This window comes from Chenopodium album, chromosome 17 (genome assembly GCF_948465745.1).
Source record: "Chenopodium album chromosome 17, dcCheAlbu1.1, whole genome shotgun sequence".
Lineage (NCBI taxonomy): Eukaryota > Viridiplantae > Streptophyta > Magnoliopsida > Caryophyllales > Amaranthaceae > Chenopodium > Chenopodium album.
Window position 1 is genome coordinate 7,497,283 of NC_137850.1, and position 14,282 is coordinate 7,511,564.

A 14,282-nucleotide genomic window follows, 5' to 3' on the forward strand; every position below is an offset into this window, starting at 1 on the left:
TATAAACTTATAGTTGGGATGTTATATTATTATTGTTGACTAATGGGAACAATTTAAAAGCTTTATTTTGATGGTTTAAGAGGTTTTAAAGTAGTTTAGTATTGCTGTAAATTTATTTGCTTGGGTATTAATTTAATTCTCGTTGTTTGGTTTAGGAGAGGAGTTTATAGAAGGTGATTTCTAGTGAGTAAAATGGCATACCAATTCGTTTACTCAAGGTACGTACGAGTTACGAAATCTTGCTTTTAGGTGCATGTTTAAGGACGGATCGAGAACTTAGTATCATGTATAGAGAAGACTGGGCTAAATTGTTTGGTTATACATTGTGATTTTCGTATGTTGTGCACTATTCTATATTATAAGTAATGTTATACTCTAATTATGCAAGGTGCGCTTAGAGGCAAACGTATGTGATTGGTGAAATGATTCATTTATTACTCGTTCATGATCATGGAGATAGAATGAGTAAAGGAGGAAATTTAAGTCTTATATGACGAGGTTAAGGTTGTGGGGTGCTTTATGCACTCAAGGTGTTTATACACCGAGGTAGTTAAAGGAATAAATAATAAATGTTGATTGTCACTAATAAATCAAGAATTGAAATTGGAAGTTTGCTTTACTTGATTGACTTGATATTGGATTGATTGTATTGTTTTGCAAATGAGTCATCACCAAGTCTAAACTTGTAAATCACGTAAAGTGCAAGATGGATGAGCAATAAAACTCTGGATTTGTGCACATCTGGAGTAATGACAATCAGGGGTTGGGTTACACGGGGTATTAGCCGTGCACTTTTCTTGAGGCCGTCTGATCTACGAGTCTCTTATTTCAAATATTTTTTCAAAAACTAGGAGTTAGATGAGATCTCATACTAGCTACGATCACGCAGTCGCGCCCGTGGTTGTTGGATGTTTTATTGATGTTTCCGAAAGGAGGCATGGGGTTTTTCTTTTGTTGATGTTCCAAATGGAACATAGGTTGGATAACCTTGTCTATTGCTTAATCCAATGAACAAAAATGATGAGTTAACTACTTTTAAATAGTGAAGTCTTAGTAAACTGATAGTTGAGTCGTGTGTTGAGTCTACAATTTAATAACGTGTGATGATTGATTATTAGTAGCATGTTAGGGATATCTTATTATGTTTCGCAGCTTGTATGTACTCAGCTTTGCTGATTGCGTGCTTTGTGTGTCTTTCTTTGGTCATGGCCTTCGCCTTTCAATGACCCTGTGACGATCCAATTTATACACTTGTAACATTGGGGAGCAGATTAATCACAGGTTCTTACACATGCAGCATCCGTATCTAGGTGGATGGGTTCTAGAGTGGAGTGTTGGTTGCTTTTCTTATTTTTATTGCTGTTTACTTTTGAAGTTATTTAAACTCAATTTCACTTTTATATTACTCTAATGGTTTGAGTTTTGAATAAGGGCCTTAATGGTTCCAAGTTGTAAGACTTAATTTGGTTTTGTTTGTTGGTTTTGAAACTTATTTATAACTGAATTAGTTTTTCCGCTGTTAATTTCTAATATAGCCTTAACTTTTGAACACGTGGCGGTAGCACACCAGTAATTCTTTTTAATATTTTTCAGGTTATTCACAGGTTTAATGAGAGAATTATTGGGGTGTTACAAGAGTATTCTCCCACTTTTTATAAGGTAGGGATAAAAAATAATGATAATTAAAAATTTAAAACCACAACCAGCCCTAGCCACCTTCCCGGCCCACCATCGGCCTAAACTGGCCGCCAGTCCCGTCACGCCCAGACCACAGCTCCCCTGCGCCTATCGTTGCCCCTCTAACCCCTCTCGTCACCTCTAAACCACCACAATTAACCCTTGCCAAAATCAAGGCGAGTGAAGGGGAGGGGGGCTGAAATGGAGGCGTGGGAAAGGGAGGGAGAGCCGAAATCGGGCCAAGGGAAAGGGGAGAAGGTCGGAAAAGGGACAAGGGAAGGGGAGGGGGCCAGAAACATGGCGGGGGGAAGGGGGGAGAGGTCGGGATCGGGACGGGGAGCAGTTTCGAAGGTGGTTGGTGGTTCAAGGGGATGGGGGCGGTCGGCGTGGCTCGACGCTCCAGTGCCGACAGGAGGTTGGAATGGTGGGAGTGACGGTCGTGATGGGTGGTTAGCTAGTGGGGGTGGTTTTTAATTTTTTTTAATCAATTAAGAAATTATTTATTATTTTTTTTTATTTTTTAGATTAAACAAATACTGACATGGGTCATGAAACTTGCTATAACAAGTTAAAATGACCGATTGGGACCATTTAAAGTGGATTGACATCAAAGGTCAGATTATCTAAAAATAATCGAAATGTGAGATTATTTTGGATGAAATTGGTAAAATTTGGAATATTTCGGATAATTTTTTCCCACAATATTGTCCTCTTTTCTTCCCTTTTCCTAATTAGGAGAAGCTAACTTTACCCAAAAAAAACTTGCAGACGACTGAAAAAAGTACCCAAATTCCTTGCTATCTCATTTATTCCTAAATTCTCTGAAAAATCCCTACTATTAACCTGCGAAATCCATGGATTAAGGAGTATTTTTTATCAAAATTGTGATTTATAGTTTGATAATCATCTTCATCATCGCCGGAAATGAGTCATCCGGCGGTGCACCCGGTGGAAGCGCCGCCGCCATTAACGACTGAAAACGCAGAAGCGGCGGCGCCGAGAGTGAGAATGAAGGATCTTCAAGGAATGGCGGGGACACCAGGTGGGCTTGTGTTGCGTCTTTTTCAATCTTTGTTCGCCATTGGAGCTTTTCTTGTCATGTCTACCACCAGCGATTTCCCCTCCGTCACTGCTTTTCGGTAACTAAAAAATTTTATTTTCTGATTATTATTGTTGTTCATTTGATGGTTAATTACCCAAACATTTGATTCATTTTTGTTGGTTGTGAAATGGGGTAGATGTGAATTTTTGTGGGTAAATGAAAATTTCGAAGTTTTTGTGGTATAATTTAAGCCTGTAATTGAACTTTTCTGGGTTTTGTGTGTGTTAGAATTGTGGGTAAAAGTTGCAATTTGCCTTACTTGAATGTACCATTAATAGAAATGATACTTTGGGGGTTGGTGGAGTAGGGATTGAGGAATCAGCTTATCAATTAATGTTGTTGTTGTTGTTCATTAATTAGTTTTTTGGGCTGCCGATTCTTGCTTATAAAATGAGTCCGGTTCGTGTGTTTGCAAGTAAAGGTGCTCTTCCATCTCTAATCTTGCTATTGGGATTGATGGTAGCCTGTGATTATCCTGCATTAGTTACTGGAAATTTTCATGTAATGCTGCTATTAGGAACAACGTTTATTGATCTAGGTTATTGTTAGAAGTTAGAACGATCCTGTTGTGCTTTAGTGAAGTTTTGTTATACATATTTGTTGAAAAGGGATAATGTAGTGAGTGGAGTGAATCAAACTAGCAAAGTTGGGTGCTTATTAATGAATCAATCAATGCCAATGTTGCACAATTTACAGTACCCTTTTTTTTTTTTTTTTGATTTGGCATTTTTTTTTTAATTTTTTTTATTGTTTCACTTAAATAGAGTTATGTACAAGAACTTTTCAATTACAAACACCATAACAGCAAAAATCTAAAGACCTAGGCCACTTACATCATCAGCATCACTTCTTCCCCACTTTCTATCAGGGGTGTGAGAAAACCCTTCATATAGCACCACTTCTACATGCAACTTTAAAAATATGGCCTTAATTACAGCTTGCTGATATTCACAATCCCCATCAACTACTTTCCAATTTCTGTTGTATAAAGTCTCAGGAAACCACATCCCGTATAACGTGCCAACTTCTTGCTACCTTCTTCAAGCTTGAGTAATTACTTATACCAACTATCCCATATCAAAGTTCTGATACTTCTGAACAGGTTTATTTATACCAACTATTTGCAACGTATTAACACTGATTCCAGCAAAGTGATTACAATTAAAAATAGTGGATATTCTATGGATTCCGCACTTTGATTGATCATATAAAACCTTAAATCATGCCAGTTTGAATCACTGGGTGCTTTCTATATATATATATATATAGATAGATATATATATATATATATATATATATATATATATATATATATATATATATATATATATATATATATATTATTTTTTAAAGCTATTCTTCTCACTCATTCCTGCCAGGTTTTAAAAACTGTTACCTGTTAGGGTTGCCAAATTTTTACGGAGTATTATCATCCAAGCAACTGGTTCAACATTTGGCCTTAGTTCAGCGTGAAATTTCCTTGCAGAAAATTTGGCTTCAAGAAACATGTTCTGCTGGCCACCTCCAATAATTGTAGCTTTCCTGGACTAAAGGATTTTTCTAAAAGTCCATGATAAACCATTTGGGGTTGGCATATCCCTAAAATTGCTATCTATGATGTAGTGTACTAGTATGTATGGAGTCATTTTATTCAAAGCCTGAATTGTTTCATAGTGATGGCCCAAAAAAGCTTGGAAATTGCTTCCTTGTCCTAAGTTGTGAAATCCAATAGATTTTGCCCCCCACTACCTTGGGTAGGCACATCTGATTCCAAGATACTCCCTTTGTCTCTTAATATTCTCCCTATTTTCCTTTTTAGTCCGTCCCTTTGTGTTTGCTCCATACTACTTTTTGTTGTAGGGACCACACCTTTTACTCACAACCACTACATTAACCCCATCATACTCTCTCTTATTAACTCTTTTCAACTTAAAGTTATAGAAGTAACTTCACCTCTATGGGGTAAAATAAGGGACGAAGGGAGTACTTATCTATATTTATCGCACCACCTGTCCATAAAAAGGCCCAGCAATATCTCTTAATTTGTCTTAAACTTTCTTAGGCATGAAAAGCATTTGGCTCCAATAAATTATTATGCTGAGTAAACCAGATTTTCTTAGGCATAAAGACTTTCTTAGACATAGCTTAGCAGTTTGCTGACCAAAACTTAATTCTTGCAACCACCTTTCACTCAAAGGTTTGCACTGATTGAAAGACAAATTTTGCAGATGCCAAAGGAACCCCAGATATTTAAAAAGGTAACTCACCACTATTCTTATGAAGGTTTTCCGCATTAAATTCTGCAACATCAGGGGAAGTGCAATCTCCTCTTGCAAACATTACGAGATCATTGTCAAACATCAAATGCGTATGGTCTTTCGCATTTTAGACGATAATTCAAATCGGGATTTTGAGCCATGTCAGCCATCTCACCCATACACTGAGACAAATATTCCATTCCCATGCAAATAAATAGGATGAGTAGGGGCCATTCTGTCTTAGACCCACTGTGCCTGGAAAAGGAGTGGAAGGATTACCATTCACTGGAACTGATTATGATATAGAAGCTATGCACTCTATGATCCAAGTCAAACCTATAGCAGGGATTTGTAACTCATCTATATTAGATCTCAGGAAGCTCCACTCAATAGACTCATAAGCTTTCCTCAGATCTACCTTGAGCATGCATCTAGTTAGACCCTTTTACTAATTTAGTGGCCAGCAAGATTATTATCTGTGAATTCCCCAACAACCTTCTGTAATTCTGTTACCTAGCAGTTGGACTTTTAGCAATAATTATGTAAACTAATGAACAAGCAACGGGACTAAAATCTTTTGCAGAATAAAGACAACTTACTATAGGTACAAGGGTGATATAGTGGCACAGTGTACCTGCTTTAGCAACTTAGACTTCTGGAATCAACCAATCAAAAGCCTTAATCTTATAAGTGGGGTTAACTTAGACTTTTGGAAGATTACTAAAATTGCATCATGAATCTTGTGTTTAAAAATGTGCCAAGAATTCTTAAAGAAGACAGTTGAAATAATTTAAACCATGAGCTTTTATATCACCAATACTTTGCCAATGCAACGTTTATTTCATCAGCCCTAACAGGTTTATCAAGGATTCAGAAGCTAAAGAACTTAGTTCTGGGCCACTTCTAATAATTGTAATTTCCACACTAGGACTTTTTCAGAGAAATTGGTGGGTGAGGTATTTATCTTTCAAGGCTGGCTTAGACGGTAAATTAGACCAGGGAGGCCTGTATCTATGGTTAAAACAGATGAAATAGATGCAATAACAAGCTTAAGAACTTCAGCGCCTTCATTTTTTTACCTATCTTCACTGTATAACTTATGTATAAGTTTCTTATTCTTCTAGATTTTTTAATTCTTTGTAATGACATGAAGTTTTTAATTTGTGCTCCCAGCTTTCTTGTTGCCGCTTCTGGCTTGCAGATCTTATGGAGCCTTTCACTGGCAATGCTTGATACCTATGCTATCTTAGTCAAACGTAATTTTCGTAATCGTCGAGCTGTTAGCTTGTTTGCTGCTGGTGATGTGGTAAGATTCACTTCACCTTTTTTTTGTAATAATCAGAGAGCTTCAACAATTACTTTTTGTAGCATGGTCTATATTTTTACTGGACTAACATTTATGAAATAATGAACCTGAATAGATCCTTCAGCTTCTAGGTGACGTTACTATTGCATATAGAAAGATGTCTCTTACATGCACGGATCAATAACAGTCTCAAAATTTTGTCTTATTTATGCCGCCTCTCCTTCTTTAGTATTTTTAATCAGATATTTAAGTTAGAAATGTAGCACTGTGAAGTTGATAGCTGAATCCTGTCAATCTTCTACTCCATAAGGTTGGTGGCTTTTAAGCCAGGTGAAGTATTATTAGAACATTGAGGAATGGTTATGTTTACCATGTGGGTGATTTAGAGGAAGAAGTGTGGTCGAGTCTTTGAGAAGGTTAAAGTGTAGTATATGAGTGTTAGTGGTGGGATCTGTTGTATGAGATGATTGGATCCCTCACTACAGCATTACAAGTTAAATGTGGATGCTGCTTCTGGATATTATTTGGAGTGGTGATTAGAAGTAATATTGAGGATGTCTTAGCTGTGGCTTGTATAATCTGTGAAGGTTATTGTGGGATTGTGGTTGTGGAAGTGATAGCTGCAAGCTCTAGCCTTTCCACTGCAAGAGATTTTCATTTTAAAGCTGATATTAGGTATGGATACTCATTGCTCCAACCTCTGCTCAACATGTTAAAAGTGAAACAGCAGCATAGCGGTTTTCATGTCCTGATGAAGGATATCAACTCTCTGATTAAAAATTTTCTTTCCTTTAATGTTTCCTATGTGCATAGAGAACTAGAGAAGGTAATAGAGGTATCAATAGACTAGTAAAATCCAGCTATGTGCTGTGGATGGAGGACGTGGCCAGTGGTGCGTTATCTTTTTGATGAATAAGATTGCTATATGTTTGATGAATGATAAGCCTTGGTTTTAATTTAAAAAGTGGGAAATAGCGATGGTTATTTTGGCACGATCCTTAGGAAAATTGCTTATTTATAATCCGACCTTTCGCTAACCTACTATAATAATCTTACGATTGAGAATGTAAAGTTACATTCTATTTTCCAATTGATTGGCATACCAGAAAGCTTTCCACTTCTTCATGACTTTGTTTTGACAGAATTGTGCAATTATTTATTATATCACATGATCATATGTATTACATTAATAATATAGGAACATTGCATGATTTGATTACTTAATAAAAATATATTTCTGGAATTAACTCTTTGAAAATTGGAGGTACTATCATTTGGATTTACAGCAGATTGGACAATTTTTATACTTTCTCCATTCTCTTTTTATTGCAACGTGGAGGGGATGTGTAGTATTTTAGGAGAGGAGAGAGATAAAAATAAAGACCCATGTGATGAGGAAAAAGAGATAGAGAGCATCATTGGCCAAATGAAGTAATGTTGCAATTAATTTGCAACTTCTCATAAAGGAATACGTGGATTATTATTGTGGGACGGCCAAAGGTCAGGTTTTAGGTGTACAATTTTATTTTCATTGAAGTAATTTTTTCTTCAATTAGTTATGGCAGTTTCATATGTGAGTCGAAGACCTGCTATATCTTATGGTATGTGGTCATTCACTCATTCTTGGCATACCACTATCCCAGTGCTCCTCTTGAGGTTCTGGAATCTTGCCGAAGATATATTTTTTACTCCTTTCAGTCTGTCTCATTCTAAGGATCAGGCTTGAAAACCATTATTTGGACTATTATGCTACAACAAATTGTAACAAAGGATTTATTTGTCTGTTTTAGTCGATTGTTCCCAACATTACCTACATGTGCATGATGCATCCTTTTTTCAACAGGATTTTCAAAGAGTTGATAATGGGCAACTTTATGAACTCGAGTTAAAATGGAATTTAAATTAATTTAGTTAACGTGCACTCCCTCTGCAATTGCGTGGTAAGGTTGCATGCATTTGACAACCCTCCCACCTTTTTACCATTCCCTGGTGACAGCCTTGTGCTGAATGTTCACTATCTTTCATATACCCCCCTCTCCAGTCTCCACACACAAAAAAAAAAAAAAAAAATTATTCGATCACAGGTTGCTCAAAATTAAATCTGCATTATACTTGTCTTGCAGATCACTTCTACTCTCATATTTTCTGCGGCCTGTGCGTCTGCGGGTATCACTGTTCTCATTGGCAATGATCTGCAGAGTTGTTCAAAGAACCACTGTGCTCAATTTGAAACTTCAACAGGCATGGCTTTCATGACTTGGTTTGCTGCTTTACCTTCTTTTCTACTGAATTTCTGGTCTTTGGCCTCTCGATGACAAAAATTCAGTCCGATGCACTGGCAGTACATTTATGCTTGGATCATATGTGTATAATAGCTCTAATGTATATTGTGTTTGAATTTGCAATTCTATAAGGATACAGTTTTGTGCCTTTTTGGTTTAGTTTCCCTGCAAGTTGGAGTGGTCTTGTGCTGTTTGTGAAGTTGTAGTGCCTTTAATGCCTCTAATGTCGATGCTATGGAAGATAATGCCTTTCTGTTGTGAAATGAGTTTCTTTAATGTCACTTGTCTTTTGTGAAGGCTTACACAGACCAAATCCGTGCTATAGGGAAAAATCCCAATTTTGTTTGAACTGGTTCACGATTTAAATTATTTTATTTTATTTTTATTATTATTATTTTTGTGGGATATTTTGTGCGTAATGAGAAGCATTAAACAGGTTTTAACTAGAAGTACAAATGATACCTTTACAAAGGCTATCTACTGCTAATAGGGATCATTTTTACCCTTGTTTCCCTCTTAGTAAGAAGTTAGACAAGGCTTTCCAAAAAAAATAAATAAATAAATAAATATCTATATGAGTTAGAGAGGAACTTATTTGCAATTTTCAAAAGTTTTTTAGATACTAGCTTTGGCTAAGCTACTTTTCAAAAGATGGGAAGTTGGTGGTGAGAGTATTTATTAAACCATGATTAATGTATTAGAGGTTGATTATTTGATAATTACCAAATTATAATTAGATTAGAGAAAACTTAAAAATTTAAGGGAAAATTGGTAAAAATAATTCCAACTTTTGTTCATTCGATCAAAATATTCTTAACTTTGGATTATTTTTAAATAATTCCAACTTTGAGGGTCATTTGCTCAATATGGTCTTAGGTTACGGTGACACATGTCACTACGTCATTGGTTGGTTGAAAAATAAAAATTAATTAATTAAAACTTTTTTAACAAAACTTTTTAAAAAAAAACACCAAAATCAACTCCCACCCACAAGGCCACAACCCATTCTGGAGCTTCCCACCATCTCCACCCTTGCTGCAGCCGAAAACCCTTCCCCTGCGCCGATGTCTCCCCTATCCCCTGTTAGTTGCTTCTTCCCGATGCAGCCCTAAAACCTTCACCCAAAATCCGTTAAAACCACCTACCCCGCTGCATTAATCCCCCAATCGCTCCTTCCGCTAGGGTTTTGATGGCGGGGAAGGGGTGGTTGGGGGATCTATGTTGTGGGGGAGTTGGTTTTTAAGGATTTCGGGTGAAGGTTTTAGGGTTGCTGATTTAATGCGGGAAACGAAGGGCAGTGTTGGCATGGGGGAAGGAGTCTGGGCGCAGCAGGATAGGGGCCGGGGACTTGGGTTGGGCCTGTCGGAGGAGGGTACCAGACGTGGGTGGTGGTGGGGTTGTCATGGGCTGGGGCTGGGTTTTTTGTTTTTAATTTTTTTAGGTTTTTATATATTTTTAAATTTATTTTCAACCAATTATATGGTGACACATCTCACTTAGAAAAAAAAACAAAAACAAAAAATCTATTTAACAGGTTATCGATCACTTACTCACTTGAGAGTTGGGACCATTTAGAGCAAATGACTCTCAAAGTTTATATCACATAAAAATAATTCAAAATTGCGATTATTTTGAGCAGATGGACAAATGTTTGGATTACTTTTACCAATTTTTCCAAAATTTAATTGTTTTTAAGAGATTTTTTTTATACAAAAATTGCTACCAATAATATTGGCAATTTTATATGATATCATCCAAAGCAGTAAAATTAGCAACAAAGATGAACGATTAGCCAAATTGGTGTTAAAAAATAAATAAATTATTAAAATAGTGTTCACTTAAAAATATTTCTCAAATTAGTGTTCATGTAGGTTCGGAAATTACAAAGCTAGGAGTTAATATTGCTTCATTTTAAAGTCTAAATTAAAATTAGAGTCTCAAAACTAGTTCTCTTTTTTTCTTTGATGGGCAAAACTAGTTCTCTTAGGTTTTACTTCACTATTGTTATAGACGTTGATGGTAGATGCGATCGGGAAGGAAGCATAGTCAATCTCTAGCATCACTACAATCAGGTATGTTTTCCTTCTTTTCTAATTAAAATTCAACTAAAATTTATGTGGGCTTACCTAACAATTATATTAAACTTTAACGGAACAATGTAAATTGGTAAAATTTAACCTAATTATGAAAAATTATTCGTGAGTATCGTCCGATTATACTCATATATGAGAACATATAGAGCAACTTTTCATCCTATCCCTTACAAAGACTATTGGACACATTATAATGGACCAAAAGTTGTTGCCGATGCTAGTCTCAAGCGTAGTCCCGGACGACCTCCTTCCCAAAGATTACGAAATGAGATGGATGAAGGCAATCGAGCAAAGGTGACGTGTAGTGTTTGTCGACAAAGGGGACACAATAAAAAAAAACTTGTTCATCAAGGTTAATAATTTTAAATCTTATATGTATGTATAGTTGTTCAAACGGAATTACTTTTCTTACTAACAATGTTACATGTCTACTTTTTAACAGATCGAATGGAGCTTCCAACTCTACTTCTTGGCCAACATGACTCTTCAAATTTTCATTTGAACCATGAGCACACATCTGTACCTTGAAGGCTGTTTGATCATCATCTCCAAATTCATAAAAAAATGGTGCTAAATTGAGTTTTTTTTTATTTAGCTAGTATGACATGTTTTGAGTTATTTTGTAATAAAGTAATACCATATCCAAATTGATATTGCATTGTAAAACTAGCAGTTGGATTGAGTGCCCTTTGATAATTTAAATCTGACTAAATAATGCATTATGTATCATGTTACATGTACGTTTTTTGACAAGGTGATATCCATACTCTAGTCAAGATATCGTAAACGTTAAAAACAAAGAATTGATGGATTGTATTAGCCATTAATTTTTAATTCCTAGCTTTGTAATTTCCGAACCTACATAAACACTACTTTGAGAAATATTTTTAAGTGAACACTATTTTAGTAATTTATTTATTTTTTAACACCAATTGGATAAATCATTCCAACAAAGATGGTTTATGGGTTTTACTAGGATAGGAGAAGATTCTAATTTATAGCTTATGTAAATGTAACAGATGATATTCCGCAAAAACTTCTACTCTACAGAGTCTACACAATTAATAATGTGCATTGTTGGCTTGTTGGAGTTTATATTACAGTATTAATGATAAGCATAACTTCTGCAAATCCAAATCAAACTGTTATAAGCTATTTATTAGAATGCTACATTCTTATCATCCCAAGATTAAGTAGACTTATCCACCAAATTACTCAAGTTCTACAGGTAGCCATATTTTGCCATAAACTGGTTCCCACATTATTCTATATCATATTTAATGTCCATTTAAATAAACAAATGAAACATTTCAATTGATACTGAGAACCCCCCAACTGCAGCAATCAATATTGGAAATGCTTAGCAATCAAAAAATAAACCGGTTCCCACATTATTCTATATCATATTTAATGTCCATTTAAATAAACAAATGAAACATTTCAATTGAAACTGAGTAAAACATTTTTTTTTCACCAAAAAAAAAATATTGGAAATGCTTGAAAGTGGCCTTAATATAAGAAGAAAATGAAATTCTAATCATCACCAAATACAAAAACAGTACTCCGTAGTAAAGTGTGCATGTTTTGCATTGTTATGTTATGTTCAATATGTATACTACAATAGTAAAAAAAAGAACTGTTACTTTATACAGTACAAAAAAGAATACTTGATATCATGATGCATTAGTTATTAAAATAACCACTTAGTTAAGATAGTCAACCCTAATGGCTATCTTTTATATTTGGAAAAATTGCCCAGGATAATCCCACCTTTTGGACGTCCGCTAAAAATAATCCCACATTTGGATTATATTTAAATAATCCGATATTTATACTTAATCTGCTCATAAGGGTAAATTTTCCGGGCACCAACCTTTTCACAGGGCGCAAGGGTAAAAAGCTGTCTATCCCGAGCAGATAAGCCTTGCCTCGCGTCCTGCTACGTCAGGTAGTATACCTTCTCACTATAAGCACCAGGGCACATTTGCTTGTAAAACTTAGAGTCACCATTAGCACCACATGTTCCGATACCTTGCGACATGCAAGGACTTTGGGATTAATTAATAATTAATAATTAATAATTACCAATTAATAATTAATAATTAAAAATTAAAGATTAAAGATTAATGATTAATTATTAATTATTAATTATTAATGATTAATTATTAATTACGTAATTATTAATTATTAACTATTTATTATTAATTATAAATTATTAATTATTAATTATCAATTATTAATTATTAATTATTAATTATTAATTATTAATTATCAATTATTAATTAATAATTAATAATTAATAATTAATAATTAATGATTAATAATTATTAATTAATTTATTATTAATTATTATAATTATTAAATATTAATTACTAATTACCATTTATTATGACTAATTATTATTAATCAAAAATTAATTATGTCAACAAGCCAAAAGCTGCTCTAACTAGCCTTTTGCTTTTGGCTTAAAAGCCAGCTTTTCAGCTAGTTAAAAAAGCCAATAACCAAACAGGTTTTTGGCTGTTTGACCAACTTGAAGAAGCCAAAAGCCAGCTGAAAAGCTAGTTTCCAAACACCCCCACTTTCTGATATATACCTATTTTATAATATATTTAACCTATTTTATGATATATATATATATATATATATATAACCTATTTTATGATAAATATAACTTATTTTCTAACAGTTATAATATAGTATCTGATATTCATAATCTAATATCTGACCATTATAATCTAATATCTGACTATTATTATATCTAATTTCTGACCATTAAGATTTTTTTTCCTCAATTTTTTTTTCTGTTTGTATGACCGAACTCCCATGAGTCCGTTCTACACAACTTTTACAAAAGAAAAAATCGAATTACTGTTATGTAAAAATTTAAATTACTTGTAACTCTAATAAGTGAAGAGGTCAAATTACTCTTTTTCACTTTTAAAAATAACTCCATCTTAAATTTAAAAAAATAATAATAAAATTAAAAAAAAAATTAAAAAAATTAAAAAAAAAAAAAAAAAAAAAAAAAAAAAAAAAACCAATCATCCTATCCTATTTTTTAAATAATACAACTAGTGCGTGGCACGGGCGTTGCCTCAGATTACTAATTTGAGCAAAGATTTTTTTATTTTTATTTTTATTATTTTTTTTTATTTTTACTTAAAGGTAGAGTTGAGATTGTTTCCTTATAATAAACTTGAAAGTCATTGACAACCGTAAATTATTTAAGGTTTTTTTTTTTTTTTTTAGAAAAATATTCACTTTGAAAGTAATTGTTGAATGTTGTAAAGGCATTGATCTTGTAACAAAACTTGGATAATATTTCTACCCTTTTTACTAAATGAAATGCATAGTTTTAGCAAAAGTGTTAATAGTGTGCAATCAAATTTTTTTACATGAATAAAAATTTGAATATCATGCAGAACATCAAACCACAATTAAAAAATGAAAAAATTAGAAAAACTAATCCCAACTTTTATCAATTTTGGTAGATAATCCCAACTTTGGATTATTTTGGAATAATCCGAACTTTGGGGGTCTTTTTTTCTTCAATCCCAAACC

General features: G+C 34.0%; 1 protein-coding gene across 1 annotated transcript; it reads left to right on the forward strand.

Moving 5' to 3' along the window:
* The first annotated feature begins 2,408 nt into the window (after nucleotides 1-2,408).
* LOC145587533 (CASP-like protein 5A2) lies at nucleotides 2,409-9,008 on the forward strand. Its single transcript, XM_081644269.1, has 3 exons — nucleotides 2,409-2,816; nucleotides 6,211-6,343; nucleotides 8,467-9,008. The coding sequence occupies exons 1-3, from the start codon at nucleotides 2,602-2,604 to the stop codon at nucleotides 8,656-8,658; spliced, it is 540 nt and encodes a 179-aa protein (XP_081500395.1). The 5' UTR covers nucleotides 2,409-2,601; the 3' UTR covers nucleotides 8,659-9,008.
* Nucleotides 9,009-14,282: the final 5,274 nt, after the last annotated feature.

Coding starts and splice junctions, on each gene's coding strand:
- LOC145587533 (XM_081644269.1), top strand. CDS start 2,602: ATGAGTCATCCGGCGGTGCACCCGGTGGAAGCGCCGCCGCCATTAACG. Junction 2,817..6,210: donor CCCTCCGTCACTGCTTTTCG/GTAACTAAAAAA, acceptor TTGTGCTCCCAG/CTTTCTTGTTGCCGCTTCTG. Junction 6,344..8,466: donor TGTTTGCTGCTGGTGATGTG/GTAAGATTCACT, acceptor CTTGTCTTGCAG/ATCACTTCTACTCTCATATT.